At 34.9% G+C, this 16,938-nt stretch overlaps 1 protein-coding gene across 1 annotated transcript; it reads left to right on the plus strand.

The window, feature by feature from the left end:
• The first annotated feature begins 14,385 nt into the window (after positions 1-14,385).
• Positions 14,386-14,883, plus strand: LOC118737335 (mitochondrial import receptor subunit TOM20 homolog B-like). Its single transcript, XM_036467772.1, has one exon. It carries the CDS (start codon positions 14,386-14,388, stop codon positions 14,881-14,883), a length of 498 nt encoding a protein of 165 aa, XP_036323665.1.
• Positions 14,884-16,938: the final 2,055 nt, after the last annotated feature.

A 16,938-nucleotide genomic window follows, 5' to 3' on the forward strand; every position in this document is an offset into this window, starting at 1 on the left:
CTATTACAGTATTCCCCTTGCATTGATGCATCTTCTTGTGTGTATTGTATAGAAATCCCCAGTGCGAAAATGGGAATCCATTACCTTTTTATACCAAGAAAAGATTAACAACTGCTGTTGAACGAAAAGATGCATCGCAATGTAAGCGAGCGAATAAGTGTGTAGTTTTGAAACCACAAAGAAAACAAAAAGTTTGAAAACTAACTCCAGTATGTTTTTTTTCTGTGAAACGGACTTTTTCTATTATTTTTTATTTAAAATTTATATTTATAGATTCTATTTATAGTTTCGTAAAGCGACATGCGATACATTACTTTCGCATGAAAACGCTGTAGAGAAATTCTTGCATATTTTCGTGCGTAGGTTATAGGGGCTATCCATTACTTTTAGCATTCCCAAACATTACTTTTCCTACCGGGATTATGACAGGTACATACATATGTATGTTTGAGTATAGAAAATATATTTAATAATTTCTTTAATACTAAATATTTATATACATAGAGTCTAGAAAATAGCACACACTTGGCTTGATTCGCGACGCTTTATTTTTTTATATACCTTTATCTTCGAAAAGGATTTTTCGGAAAAAATATATTCACAAGTCATATCTAAGATAAAGTTAAGTTGAGTTGAGTTTTTTAAACAGGTGGAAGCCCTCCTAAATATATTTTAGAAATAAAGCCTTTTCAAAATTTCCTTTTTGGTTGTTGTTGTTTCCGACAGGGTGGGTGTATTACTATTTTGGAACGAATTTCCGTCATCCTTTGTCAAATTTGGCTTGGAGACAAACCGGTTTCGGCGTTGTGCCATCTTCAGTGTCATTTTTTGTTCTCGGAGAATATATCACACCTTTTCAAAATCTTTTCGATGATACCCCTCTTTTAATAATTCATTCAGCTTATTAAATAATCTGACTGTCACTTTATAAACAAATGGCAACCCTCTTCGAACTTTTTAAATGTTCAATATCAAGTTTTCTTAACACCCTTTCGCTTCATATTTCAAATAAGGTAATTAAAATCGACTTTTTAAAGAGTTGATAACCCTTTTCAAAAGTGGTTTGCACTAAGATATTCTTAAATATCCTTCGTCTGATATTACGATACATATTTTAATTAAGTGGAGAATGAAGTTCAACTTTATTTCTTAAACATGTGGCAAGCCCGCTAAATATAGCTGAGAAACAAAGATTTTTCTACCTCCATTCGATTTATACCCGTATTTTCAGAATTCAATTTAACTTATTTAGCAATTTTAATTTAATTTTTTAAACAGCTGGCAACCTTCTTCCAACACTACAAAAAGAAAAGTTATTTGTGTTCAAACTAAAGACTTCTTAACACTCTCTTGTTTGACATTCATATTTTGACATTTCACATATCTTATGGATAAGTTAAGTTAATTTGACATTCCAACAGGTGGCAACCCTCTTCAAAATATTTTCAAACTACTACCTTCTGCAAACCCTTTTATTTGGCACCGATATCGTTTTGGAAAAATCGAAACATTAGAGCATTGATTATTTAATATTTGGGTTTTAATTGTTAAACACATGGCAACCCTTTTAGAAAAAATACCAACCAACTTGCACATAAACAGGTCAAGCGCTTTAATTTGACACCCCATTTTAGAAAATCGAGCAAACGGTGCAGATTTTTTTAATTCTGGACAAAGAATGTCTTTGCGTATTCTACATATATCCACGTATATAGATTAGACACCACGTGCCTAAGGCCGCGACCATGCAATGAGCGGATGTGCGGCTGGGCACTCAGCGGCTGAAAATCGAAACATATGAAATAAAAAATATTCCAAATGTTAGTCCAATCTACAAGTCAAGGTCTATAATTTGACAGCTCATTTTTGAAATTCTAAAGAATGGTGAAAATTCGTGAAGGTCATCGAAACCGTACGCGCGTTGTTGATATATACATACATATATATTTGATCAATATGACTTTTCAAACAGGTGGCAACCCTCTTAAAAATATATATATTTTTTTTTATAATTCAAAATGCTTACTCTTTGGTTTGACAACTGAAGTTGAATTTGATTTTTTTAAACACGTGGCAACCCTTATAAAATAGTTCATAAATAAACCAATTGCATTCGAGACTTATCGTTTAGTAACCCATTTAGCATATCAAATAGTTTTAGATTAAAATTTCTAATTGAACATTTTAAACAGAAACTATCAGGCCTATCGAAAAGTTACGTATTAACGGTTTAAGTAGAATTCCATTGGCTTTCATTTGCCGTACTTCCTATTAAGATTATTCAATTAGTTTGCAAGATATACGTGATTTAGTGGAACCACTCTTTTTTAACCTAAAAAATAACGGTAAATTGCAAATATCTCAAAAACGTATCCATAGAAACAAATAAACTCGATCACCGATTCCGAATCACCGAGCAATTTTACATAGGAGTGGCGTCTGAAGAGCAAAAAAAAAACTAAAATCTGTGATCCAGTGTTGTTAAATAGAATAGTGTCGGTAGTAGGTAGAGCTATAAACTTTAGGTAACTTAATAAAAATACAGAGAATTCCTTCTTGATTACATTGAAAAGATAGTCCCACAAAAAATAAGAAGGCTTTTTAAAGAAAAACCATAGCGATATCTTTTGATTTTTGATTTATTAAGTAGTTTTCGCTTTGAGTGGATGGACACGAACAGCCTATGCAGCTTTAAAGCTAGGAAAAAGTTTATTAAAAAAAATTTAATACAAAAAGAAAACTGTAAATACTAAGGTTGCGCTATTCAAATAACACAGAATGAAGTATCTGCCTTGAAATGCAGCCTAATTTGACAGTTGGCGTCATAATTTGTGGCACCTACAAATCGGCTGTCAAGATGCCACATCAAATGTCATTCTTGTATATAACTAGACTGCGGATTTTTATGCAGAAAACGAAGCCTAAGACTATGTACCCCATAACTACAAACAAAATGTATACCCGTGTTAAAAAATTTAAGCGGCTAGAGAAATTCCGCAAGCCGCAACAATGTACGAAATAGCACAAACGAATTTCGCGGCTATTTAAAATTTGAAAACGGAACTGAAAGCAGCAGAACATAGAAACACTTGGAATACAAAAAAAAAAGTAAAATATAAGCATCAAGTCACAAGAAAGAAAAAAAATTAGAATAAAATTGGCTGTATCCTAGCAGCGTCGACAACAGTTGTGCCCCAGTGGCAAAAGGAGAAGCTAAATAAATGAATGTAATAAAAAAAAAATTTAGAAAAACCGCTTAGTGTCCACGCCAAAGTTTGTCGCGGCTTTTACCAAAAAAAAAAAAAAAACAAAAAATTCAATATAAAAACTTTCGCTAGCAACCACTGCCGCCGTTTCAGCGGGGAATTTCCCACCTTACTACATTACGCGGTACAACTGTTAGCACATGGCTTCCTTTTCATGTACATACATACATACATACCTACTTATTTCTACACTGTTGTACCAAGTTGCCAAGCCCACTGCACACGCCCATCCATCCACAAAACATTCCGCAAACGTGCCAACAAAGTGTCAAACACTTTGTCCCTCAGCCATCAAGTTTCCGACATACTTCCTTCCCGCCTTCCATGCTTACGACTTGCGGTGAAATTATGTAGCAAAGTTGGCTTCTTTAATTTTAAGTGGCATGTTGCGAGGTGTGAGCTACAAAAAGAAGAAATGAAAATCACATGGCAAGCAAAAAAAAAAAAAAAACAAAAAAAAAAATCATATTGAGCTTTGGAACAAATTCTTTGCAACTTGCTGAATAATTCAATCAAATAAAGCGCACATAGCCATGGGTACAAAGTTCCTGTCATTCATCTAGTTTGCCTTTTTTATTCACCTTCTTTTTTATGCTCCTCATTTTTTGCTACTCTCCATGAGTACTACGTTTTTTTTTTTTTGTTTCTTTCTTTTGGCAATGCAGCCTTCGGGACATCTGATTTAATATTGACAGCGCTGGCGGGTGGTTAATGAAGTAAAATTGTCTCATATAATGTGCACCGAGCCAAATTGTCGCCCCTGCTATGATTTTTTTTTTGTTTCTTCCCTTTTATAAATGTATGTGTACATAAGTATGTGAGGATTCTTGATCCCTCCCTTTACCTTAGTCGACCTCCTGTCAGTTAGGTTAAGTTGACAACTTTTACGTTCGATTAAATTTTAATACCGAAATTTTTACCTTATTAATAAATTCTGCACGAACAGAGTTAATCAAATGGCAAAGTTTGAAAGTGTGACAAATACCGTTGGGGCACTGAGCGCGTTGAAGCTGCATAATTATACACTTACGTATTTATAGTGCATGTGTTTATATATGGAAATATGTATTGGCTTGTGAACAGTTTGGAAAATTATTTTTTGTAAGTGGTCACCATTGCTATAATGTTTGGCCCGGTTTCTCCTCCAATTTTTGATGTCTTTCATGATACTGTTAGCCAAATGGTACTTACAGTTTTACGCCGCTTCCGAACGGCAAATGCATTTTATGAGAAGCTTTCTTATGGCAAAAATACAGAAATACACTCGGAGGTTTGCCATTGCCTATCGAGGGTCACCGCTTTTAGCAAAAAACCTTTTTCTAATTAGATGTTGTTCAGACCAGAGGTCGAGGCCAGCTTCTGCGGAGTGCTAGTATGCACCTCTAATCACTCAGCCGCAGTGGCTTATATATTTTACAAACTCATGCTTAGTCAAATATGTAGACGGGGTTTGATACTAACGGTCTCAATTAATGTGTTCAATGTTAGGTTCGGTTTGTTAGATTGTTCATTGCATTAGCACTTTGCGGAATTCCCAGAACGATAACTGCAGGTGAGGCGAAGCGCTGGATGCTCAAAATAAAGTTCCAAAGTCAGCTAATGTCAACTCCAGAGAGTTCCTTCGTAGTGCTGATGAAATATGAGCAGAGGTTTTTTTCAACCATAGTCTCGCGAAGGCTGGAAAGGTAGTGCTGATATGAGCCCATTTCACCGCATGGGTTCTCAAAAGACAGTGTCCATTCAGTACTTCTGCAAGAATCGAGGGCTTAGATAGCTGCAGCAGCCCCTACGGCCGTCCGCGGTCAGCAACCTGCCAAAAAGACCTTGCTATCAGTCCATAAATTGACATCCTGTTCGTAGAGATTACCTCGAGGGTACCTTGCCTAGCCAAATCATCAGCCCTACAATTGCCAGTAATGTCACTGTGTCCTGGAACCCAAATCTAACTACATACATACCTCCAATACGGAAAAAATTAAGACAAAGCGGAAAAGATTCAAAAGCTTTTGCGAGTACATAGTAACTATTCTTGTGGCGTCAAGAATTTACAAGACTTTAGCAAAGGATAAGGTAGAGATCAAATTACCGATTAAACTACCGGACAGTACATTTCAAGCTGGTGCGTTAGAAGAGGCAGGTGCCCGATTCTCCACACATTCTCGGGTTGTGTGTATGTGTCCATTTCGATCGACCTCATCTAATTCGTATCTTCTCGCGAGCCAGTGTCGGATGGGCTTAGATCGATAGGGGTCTCCCGATTTCAATGGAATTTATATTGAAACAATGCGAGCTGGCTCGTACCAGCTACTTCCAGAGTCATTTTCACTCCGAAGAAGTATTTCCGTGTGCATCCCTTAATATAGTTGCTTTTGACAACATCTTCTACGAGGCAGCAAAAAGCGCAGTAGAAATCTTCTCTTTACAGCTAAAACCATATGAGGATGTCTACCAGCTCTCGCTGACATCAAAATTGGAAATATCTCGAGCGTGACAACTAATGGTATGCAAATGTCTTGCGAGACAATCTGGGCTCCGCAGCCCTTGAATGCTTAGATGGATGCATACTACTTTCGATTTTTAACACTAGAAAAATTTATGGAGCTGTGGCCCGGCTTTGAGGGGATCACTCACAACATTGCAGCCGTATTGGCCACTTGCCCATTAGCGAAGGGCAGGCAGCCAAACTCACTAATAAACTACACCAGATAGAGTTGTGTGAAAGTGAATGTGTCGTCATTTCGGAATTTGGAAACTATCAGGGCCTAGCTACCCCTGAGGTAATACCCACGGACGGCATGTGCACAATTATTAGCTTTGAAAGGAAATTCAAAATATAACTAGGGAGTAAGGCAAGCTGGAACAGCACAAATACTTTGCAGCCGGCAAGATCAAAGATCTCCATTATCTGTCGCAAGTGTATTCCAAGCGAAGGTTCATGGCCATTAGTCTATATGCAGAGATCAGTCTACAGCGAAATTATCGAAACAAATGCATCATAATATTAGGGCGTGCTAAATTTGTTGGTTTTAACCGCAAATTTTCGAATAAACTAATGCTTTAACTTATTAAATATTTGCCTTCCTAGGAACGACACCAGTTTACGTGCGCGTTAAACTTTCAATGAGCTGTGGAAAAATTTTAACTACTAAAATGCAAATGAACTTGCAGAAGAATTCAAATAATTCGCTTAGATAATTCACTCAATTCACAAAATTTCAAAAAGTTTAAACGCTTTTTTGTGCTTTTTAGCTGTCCTTTCATTTAAGTTGTTTTTTTTTGGTTTCAAACTCTTACTATGACTGGACAAGCATGATGTACAGCCAAGCTTGGCAACCAAGTAAACGCCAATGACGCATAGCCACAATGCCACCAGTCAAAAAACTTTCAATTCTAATTGCCGGATTACAGGCGTACGCATAAAAACACAAACACAAATACTTGCAGAAGCGAATATTCGAACAAATAAAAAGCTTGTAAGAATTCAATTTGTCGAGCAAAAACCAAAAGTAAAAACCCAATAAACAGTGGAAAAAAACTTTCCAACAAAGTTTTCTACAAAGCAAAAATGCGCACTGACAAGTTTGTAAAAAGTTTCCAAAGCGAAAATTACTGACACCAGCCAAAAAAAAAAAACAAAAACGCTAAAGCGTGAACAAAGTAGCTGAGTAGAAGAGTCAGCTTGGACGCTGAAAAGTCAAAAGAAATGTAATGAAGAAGTGTGCGTAAATGAATTACTTGCACTTGTCCTGCACAGCAAAGCGAATTTCCGTGAGGTGAAGTAAAAATTTTATAGGCGAAAAATCAAAATCACTGCCCGTTAAAATTGTTTGTCGCAAATTAGAATAAAAAAAGCTGTGGCGCCAAGAAGTGCAAGTAAAAAAAAATGTATATAGTGAAATAACAGAAGCCGTGAATTATGCAAGGTGGCATCTGCATAATTTAAACCCACATCAGCGAAAGGTAAGGAATTTGAAAAATGAAAAGACGAAGCATAGCCCACGCAATTCCTTAGTTATTTCTTTGACTCAATTCTCGTGCATAATCTGTGCTAGACAACCACTTTGGATTCGAACAGCGTTATTAGCCGCTTCATTTGTACCCAACCATAATAGAGTAAGCACGAAAATTGCTGGAAGATAGCACTCAAAACCAGCACGCCAAACAGCCAGTAGTTAATCGCATAAGTATTTAAAATGTACTTGAACGTTTAAGTATTACCCCAAGGATATAATTAAATTTTCACTAGCTGTCCGCTGAAATGAGCAACAGCCAACAGCCGGCAAATCCAACAAGCCGCCAACCAGGGCTGCCAGACGTTTAGAGTCTCAAATACGTACACGGACAAAAAGTGGTGGGTGAAAAGTCCCTACAAAATCCGTACGCTCAAATTTGTTGGGCGAGCAAAAAAAAATCATTTGTTGATTTATGATTGCTTCACAGACAAATTTATTTATTTTTTCTGACTAGAACTTTTTAACAAGCAGTGTGTTCTTAGTTTATGTACATGCAACAAAACTTTTCGGGTAGGTTCTCGACCCTAACGAGTAACAGTATAATGTTTGAAGCGATGGTTAAAGTAAAAAATAAATTTTAATTTTACGCAACAAAATTTCCCTACAATCGAAGTCTACGAATAGATTGTTATATGTACATAATTTTAAAGGCCTATAAATCAATTTTTTAATAAAAAAATGGAGGGTTCAGGAACTATAAGAAACCCATGAGATATGTGTAAAGGAAAATGTTTGCAATATGAAGGAGATACTCCGAAAATCCGTACAAAAATCCGTACATCTAGACGGAAAGCTAAAAATCCGTACGTTGAATCCGAATAACCATTTTCACCCCTGCAAATCCGCACATCTGGCAGGGCTGCCGCCAACAAAGTGGCAGTGAGTAAAAATGTAGCCTCGCGCGCCCCTTGCTCAACCTTGCGTAACATTGTGTAGGTAATCACTTAGGCAATTTGCTAAGCAATGCACAAAAATGACGGCCTTGTGTTGCTTGGTGGCTAAGAAAATGTAGCTTTCGCTCTTCGTTTGTCCACTTCAAGGGTGACTAGCAAACTTACCTGCTGAGCAATCTCACTCGCCCACATTTGATACTTCATTCTTCTTCGTTTGCGTTGTTTTTATTTTGTAACTTGGTCTTTTCGCCGTTGGCTAGATTCGTTAAGTGAATTAGTAGCCAATTATATACATATCTATGTATGTATATAGGAGTATACCTTAATATGTATTCGTCAAGGGGACGAAATGCTCCCCTACCATGTTTGATGGATTTGGACATTCATTTCGTAGAAATACAAAGAAGATATCCGCAATGCCACCACTTGCAAATTACCTTTAATGAATCTTAAACATTTCCTTACTTGCTGGCAACTGACTGCATTATTTAAGGATGAGCAATTGAGTTACCAATTTAGAGGTCACTTGCGACATAATAGACTTTAATTATTTAGTAATTTGTTTTACATGTACTTTTAAATATTTTAGTAGTAGATACTGACTTTTTATGTAAAAAGCTTAACAGAACACTAGATTTTTTGTTGTATATCTTATATATACATATATATTTCTTCTTATAAAATTTCTTCATCATCGGCAAAAACTGCGAAGGATATAAATACATATCCCATATATGTATAAAAGGTTCACTCCATGTAAAGGAGCAGAACAACGTAAATTTTAAACTTCCATTATTATCCATATTTCAGTAGTAAGATAAAATTAATTTAATATATTAATACGCTAACATAAATTTTGTCACCGTTCGTTTGGCGATTCTACTGTACCAATTTCAAAACCATCAACACCATTGGAAAGTTTTTTTCTGTATTGTTACGGTTTCAAAATATGTATAGTTGTAGTTGCGATCTGTTCAATTTAAGCTGTTTTCGTATTTTTTGTACTTCGAATTTAAAATGATAACGATTAAGACAAAAAAGTTAAGGAAAAATTGGAGATAAAGATGGAAGTGAAAACAATGAGAATAAGGGTAACTGAAAGGATATGAAAATTTATTGAAATTTTTCGATAAGAATCGAAATAATTTCAGTCATAAAAATTAAGTAATCAAAAAAAAAAAAAAAGAAATTTATCGAAGTTTATAATTATCGAAATTTATCGAGAATAAATATTCAAATTGATCAGTGTTTATTGCGTTGTCGTAGATTATAGACACAAAAACTAAATTGTCGAAATTTATGGATAATAATCGAGCTTTAAAAATGCATGGGATTACAGAGATTTGTCAAGTTTATAAAACTTATCAAGTTATTGATATTTATTGAAATATCATTATTTTTCAAGTTGACAAAATTTATCGAGTTATAGCAGTGTATCGAGTTCTTTCATTTTATCGAGTTATCGATACTGTGGATTTATCGAATTAAACTTTTCAGAATTTTCAAAAAACAATATCGAGTTATCGAAATTTCACGGTTATATAAGTATGAATATCGAGAATCTAGCATTAAAAATATTAAAATTTGTTAAGTTACTAAAATTTATCAAGTTATCGATATTTATTTAATTATCACTACTTTTAGAGTTGATAAAATTTATCGATTTATCGAAATGTATCGAGTTCTTTCATTTTACTAAGTTATCGATATTTATTGATTTATCTAAAACTGACGATTTATCGTATCGAAGTTTTCGAATTTTCAACAACAATATACACTTGTCGAAATTTCAAGGTTATATAAATATGTATGTGTATCGAGTTACCACTACATATCGAACTTTATCATTTTACCGAAGTGTAACGAGTTGTCGAAATTAGTCGACAGCTTTCGAAAAATGTGAAGGTATCAACATCAACCGAGTTATCGAAATCTATAGAGGTATCCAAAGTTTATCGAGTTACCGATTTATATCAGGATATACACATTTCAGAGTTATCGAAATTTCTTGAGCCCTCAAAAAGCATAGTTATTGAAATATATGGAATTTATTCGAGTTATCGGGCTTGAACCCAGCGCTGCGGAGTGGAAGCGCGCACTGCTAACCACTACACCACAGCGACTGTGTACATATGTATATACGTATTCTCATAATCCCGAAAAAAAATATTAAAGCTCATCTTTTAAAAAACTTAAAAGCGGCAGCGCTTTAAGTTAGTTCCTTCCCTCAACCATTTTCATTTTAATCTTGCTATCTCACAAAAAATACTTCCTTTTTCTTCGCCCCAACATTGGCTTCACAAATTCTAAATGACATTTATGCATAAATTATGTTAATAATATAAATTCACTGTGGAAATCTATGAATATGAATGAATGTGCAAACAACTGAAGCCATGCACGTGAAGTGAAGCAAAAGGAATAAACGAAAGAATGAAGTGCAAGAAGCTGTTTGGCCAATATTGAAACTGACTTGCCAACGTCGAAGTCACAAGCGCCCATTGCAGTGCCCGGCAAGAAATTTCCTACGCATACACACTCGTACTACACACTTCAATGCACACACACGCGCGCATATCCACAGTAGCATCATTACCTACATTATTTTGGTTGTCATCACTGCTTATTTTCCACGCGCCATACAATTTTAATGAAAAGCCAGAGCCGTCGGCATAGCATCGCACGCGCATTATTACAAAAATAAAAAGTTGTAACTGTCGCCAGCACCCACTTTCTCTAAGCTTATGTATGTACATACTTCCGCCTCCTTCCTTCCTTCCTTCTTAAAAATGTCCTTTTTCAGTTCCATTCAAACACACAACCCCATTCATGATAAAAGTAATACTACTACATATTTGTGTACATGGAAAAAAATAATTCGAAAAAGAGAAATTTAAATCAACTACAAAAGCTAAAACAAGACCAAACTTGTTGTAAAGGAAGACCATTAAACAGGCGCTGAATGTCGGAATGAATATTTTATACTACATACACACGCATATAAATAAATATAATACATTTGGCGACATTGGAAAATTTACATAGAAAAATCGCAATAAAATATCCTGCGGGAAATTATACGCATACAATTATAATAATACTTAGCGTTTTTGGTAATTTTCATTTTTATTTCATCACCTCCATTCCTCAAATAAAATGAAATTCTATTTGAGTAAATTTAAATGATCTTTACTAACCGACTTCCAAAAAAGGAGGAGGTTATCAGTTCGTCGGATTTTTTTTTTTTTTTTGTGCATATGCTACCGCATAACTTTGGACCACATCAACCGATTTCGATAATTCTTTTTGCATCGAAATGGCAATGTCTCAGTGGTGGTCGCATCTGGTTTAGTTTGATTTTTGCTTATAAAAGTTACTTGCTATCTGAGAAGACGTCGAAGAATAATTTTCTAGAATATATCAATCCGGTAAGGACCTTCCAAATTTCCTCTTTGAGGAGTTTCTTGAAGGTCTTAAGTTTAATTTCGCTCAGATATTTACATTACCCATTTCTTCCACTTTTTCGGAACCTACTTAGGCCAGGACATTTAAACTTTAGTAGGAAATAAAATGGCAATACGAGATAAATTTTTATTGCTGCTACTTTCAGAGAATATTTTAGTATACTACTTTCAGAGAATATTTTAGTATAATCCTAGCTGATTTGAATATCCATAAAATTTTCGCACATTGCACATTAGGTCAAATGATACATTTGGCTGTGCGAAAGTCCAATTTCGTAAACGCAGTTTTACAATATTTTTTGTTGCCGTTCGATAGGCAATACTGCAAAATAATAAAAGTTTCACTTTGTTTTTGTAAAATAAAGAATACCGTTAAACGGCAATCAAACACTTTCAAAACGTTATTGAGACGTTCTTTGCGCAATAACTGTAGGTCGGTTTATTTCTTAAGATTCAAGTGTGTTTTTTTATAAAGTTCGAATAATTAAAGGAAATTCTTTTATGGAAAGCAAAAATATAAGCGACTACATATATGTATTCTATTTAAAAAAAAGTGCCTTTTTATCATTTGTTTGCAAATAAAACTGACTTATTTGCATAACCTCAAAAATTTTCGGATTTTTTCCCAATTATGATTTCATGTAAAACCTTCGGCAAAGAAAAGGGAAAAGGAAATGGATAAATTAAGATGTAGTGAGTAAATTTTATTTTACTTAAGCCGCCGTTTTCAAGAAAAACTGTTTTTTTCTAGGTTATCATGCTATTACAAATGGCGAGTTGTTTGAAGTTTGGCTGCATGGATGTTCGAAAAACGAAAAGCTTTCTTCGGTTGTCAACCATGTTGCAAAAAAGATTGGTGCTGATGATATTTGCGAAAGTTCCATGAAACTCTTAATAGAAAAAATGCGTATTTTTTGCAATTATTTATCAAATAAAAACGAAAATTATGGAAAACAATACGGAAACGATGCTAAAACATCGCGTTTCTTGCTGATGAAGTTCTTTTCGAAATCAAAAAGCCAACTGTGTCGGCCGGATTCTAAATTTCTCCAAAAATGTGCAGTTTTGTCCTCTCCTTCGCTTAAAATTGCTTAGCCTATTTTATCCGGCGGCAAGTGGCGCTATGCAACAACAGCAGATGTCAAAATTTGTCTGCATTTTAATGGTGGTCAATAATCCTTTTTAATGTTGATAAATATTGAAAATGGAAGTATGTGATAGCAAAGCAAAAAAAAAATAGCAGCCACAATTTGGATTACATTTCATCTCCTGTAGCATTAAGTATCATGACTATGTTACAAAGTCACTTGCGCCGATTCGAAAAGACAATTGATGAACAGCCTTCGCGAAAAGGCAAACCCATGAGAGAATCTACGGATTGCAATTTCAAAATTGTTTGCACAAGGTGAGTAGAGCTTTCTACATTCTTTTTTAACAAATTAGTTTCAAAAATATTCGTAACTGCCTCAGGAATCTTTCCTCAAGGTATATCTGCGAAGCATGTACATAGTAAATGATATATAAATAAAAAAACTTTTTTTTTTTTTCAGGAATTTCGATAATGCTCTAATGAACATACTTATTTTATTATGTAGCTCATTTTCAGGGAGAGGGTATGGTAAAAAAATAACTTATCTCAAAACCAAGCTAATTGGGCAATGTTTTCGAGAACTACCTAAACACTTATACTCATAATTTGAATACAAAAAGTCTCTTTTACAAAAGTCAAGTCATGTTTTCACTTTTAATTATCTGACTACACTTTTTTAACGCTTGCGATCCTTTTGCTTTAAAACAAGTAATTTTTAGCAAAAAAAAACCGACTTCAACTCTCATATAAAAAAAAAAATATATATATATATATATATATCATGATCCACTGATCGGATCTTAACCAGATTAGTATGGGACCACCTCTGAGATGCAAAAAGAGTTATCGAAATCGGTTGACGTGGTCCAAAGTTATGCGGTAACATACATAAAAAAAAAAAATATTCCGACGAACTGATAACCTCCTCCTTTTTTGGAAGTTGGCTAATAAAGCAGTATATTTTAGCTACTATTAATTTCGCACATAAAAGGTAATCATTTGACCTAATGTGCATTGTTACAAGTAGGCCAAGTCATACATTTATCAGCAGAATAAAGTTCAGTGAGAACCTGATGCTGTAGGTTAATGCAGTCACTATGTAATGTATGTAAGCGATGAGATGCTGTGACTCAGAACACTAAATCTAGATAAAACAAATAGCAGGAACACTTTTATGCTGTCAATTTAACTCACCTTGTGTACATGTACACTTAGGGCCCTATTCACACGTCAATAACAAAACTAAACCTAAGACTATTGTTTCAGCAACTAAATCTGGAACTTTGACAATATTATTTTTAAGTGCAGTAATTAAAACAATACATAGTCATTGGATTAGTTTTGCCGTTGCAGTGCGAATAGGGCCATTAGTCGGTGCGAAAGTCGTATGCTTCTCTTTTCATTTTGTCTGGTATAGAATAACTCTATCCATGACTGAATCATGAAAACTATCGATATGCATAGATATATTTTTATAAACAGTCTATCAACACTATTCAGACAGTGGAGACATTTCCATAAAACATTTCTTTTTCGTATTACCAGTCAGAGACAGTTGAAAAAAGTCAAAATTTGCTTCTTGTTTGTTTGCGTACTAATTATTCAAACAAAATAAGTATCTTTGAAAATTTTGTTTAATAAATTGTTTTAGCATTTGAAATGAATACAATCAACAAGACAACTGTGCGCATAGCTGTTGGGCTGGCGAGCACACTCTTCATCGGCTATTGCGTCTATTTCGACCGTAGGCGACGTGCTGATCCCGATTACAAGAAAAAAGTACGCGAACAGCGACGTCGCAATCGAAAAAATGCTGACCGAAATGGAATACCAAATTTGAGTGATCACGAAGCAATTGAGCGCTACTTCCTGCAGGAGATACAATGGGGTGAAACATTAATTGCGCGAGGTGAATTTGAGAATGGTGTGGGACATCTGGCCAATGCAATAATCGTATGCGGACAACCAGGGCGCCTGCTGGAAATGTTGCAGATGTCATTGCCGTCACAAGTGTTTGCCATGCTCATACTCAAGATGCAGGAATTGGGCAATCGTGCACAAGCGGAAATCAACGATGCACCCAAAATTGTTAAGGTTAAGTCCATTGAGAGTGCCGACAATTTGAATGAGATCAGTTGCGGTCAAAGTGCTTCGTAGCATGAAAGGAAATGAGTTTATATTTTGTATGCGAATGGAGTGGGGCGTGTATCTGTTTTGTATGAATTTTTAAATATTTCTAAAGCAAGTAAATTTTTAAGTGAAATCTTAAAGTAAGGAAGGAATTTTGCGGAAATTTATAAATATCCGTTTAAATGTGGAGACGCGTGTGAATTAGCTTTTTATGTTTGAATAAAATTGACAGTGATTACTTAAATGTTACAAAAATGTAATTAGTCTATACTAATATATATTTTGAAGGCCGTTTTTTTCTGTTTGCCCTTTTTTCTGTTCTGCTGTTAATTCGTTGGGAATACAGCGAGACGCAAGGGTTATTTATACATATACATATGTACATACGTGCTAATATTAACGTTAATGTTGATTCTTATGTTAAAAAAAAAAAAAAAACAAATATGTAAGTACAGTTCATGGATAAATAATGTAGGCAATTACATATGTATGTACAAGGAGCAATTAACATTGCTGTTAGCACTTACAAAAGGCGAATTCATATAAGGTGGTAGCGGTAGTACAAAAACAAAAACTACATTTGCATATTGTTTTCGCTTTCGGTACACAAATGTCAAATTTCAGATATTCTTCGCTCAAGGAGGAAGAGGGACAGAAAACTCCAACACTCTTACTTTCGCACTCACTCATAAGTAGTTTTGACATATGTTTGTATGTGTACGGAGGCGAATTAAAGCAGCTATCCTATAAAGAAACAGTGCAAATGCCATATACACTATTATTCGATAATCGTACCATTATCTACTTTAATCTATTAGAAAAATCTTTAGTTTTCATATATATCTTTTTTATTCCAGCGACGGTATGAATTCGCCTTGGCACTTACATTTCTATATGAATATTTTTGTACATTCATATGTATGTATATAATAACGCATAAAAACCCTGCTGTTATGTTTTTTGTACGAACTAAGTGAGTACAATATTAAAAGCAGCAACTCTTTCCATCTATGACATGGATTCTATGTATATCGCAAAATTCGTGAACGGCTGAACCGTTTTTTCGAGGAGGCTAACAAAAATCTCGATATACAAAAGGGGCGGGGAACCTCCCATACAAACCGAATTTTTCATACTGAGAAATGTTCATGGTAGAGTACTGGAAATGTTCATGGTAGAGTACTGGAACTTGTTATGGAGATATATGAAATCCATGGCATACTCTTGGATTAAAATTTGAGCTATTGGAAAACGGGGCGGGGCACCTTCCATACAAACCGAACCATATAAACCGAATTTTTCATAATAATAATCTTTGGAAGCGTTTATGTCGTCGTGGCACCGCCCAAACAAGTCGAATTTTTCTTATTGCATATCTCTAGAATTGTTCTTGGTAGAGTACTGGAACTTGGTGGGGAGATATATGAAATTAATCGCATAGTCACGTAGAAATTATGGATCTATTGGAAAAGGGGGCGAGCCACCTACCATACAAGCTAGATTTCATACTGCATATCTCTGGAAGTGTTCATGGTACAGTACTGGAACTTCGTATGGAGATATATGAAATCAATCCAATACTCAGAGAAAAATGGGCTCTTTGAAAAGAGGTAAAGAACGAACGGTAAGATCGGATATGACGAAAATTTTTCGCGTATTATGCATTCATATGTACATATTTACATAGATTACTAAATGATAAACAGATCCATATTAGCTGCAATCAACATATGTACGTATGTATTTATTTACATACAAACGCTGCGATTAGGTTATATATATTGCGCCATCTGTTCCCCAAAAGCAGAAGTACCTACACACACACATACTTTTTGTCTCCTTCTCTCACTTCCGGCGCATGCACGTGTTTGCAAAATGATGACAAAGTGCTTTTGTATGGAAAATCATTTATGCACATATATTTAAATAAAATAAACATGCTTAGAAGATATCTACCAAACAAAAGGAAAAAATTTGAGTTTTTGACTGAAGGCAACAAAAATAAAATCATTCGAGCGGTTGTCGAGCATTTTGGTCATGATTCAATTATTAAAGGTTTTGTAAGTAGCTTTTTTCTAAAAT

The sequence above is a fragment of the Rhagoletis pomonella genome, unplaced genomic scaffold, assembly GCF_013731165.1.
Source record: "Rhagoletis pomonella isolate Grant_MI unplaced genomic scaffold, Rhpom_1.0 Rhpom_scaffold_00004, whole genome shotgun sequence".
Taxonomy (NCBI): Eukaryota; Metazoa; Arthropoda; class Insecta; order Diptera; family Tephritidae; genus Rhagoletis; species Rhagoletis pomonella.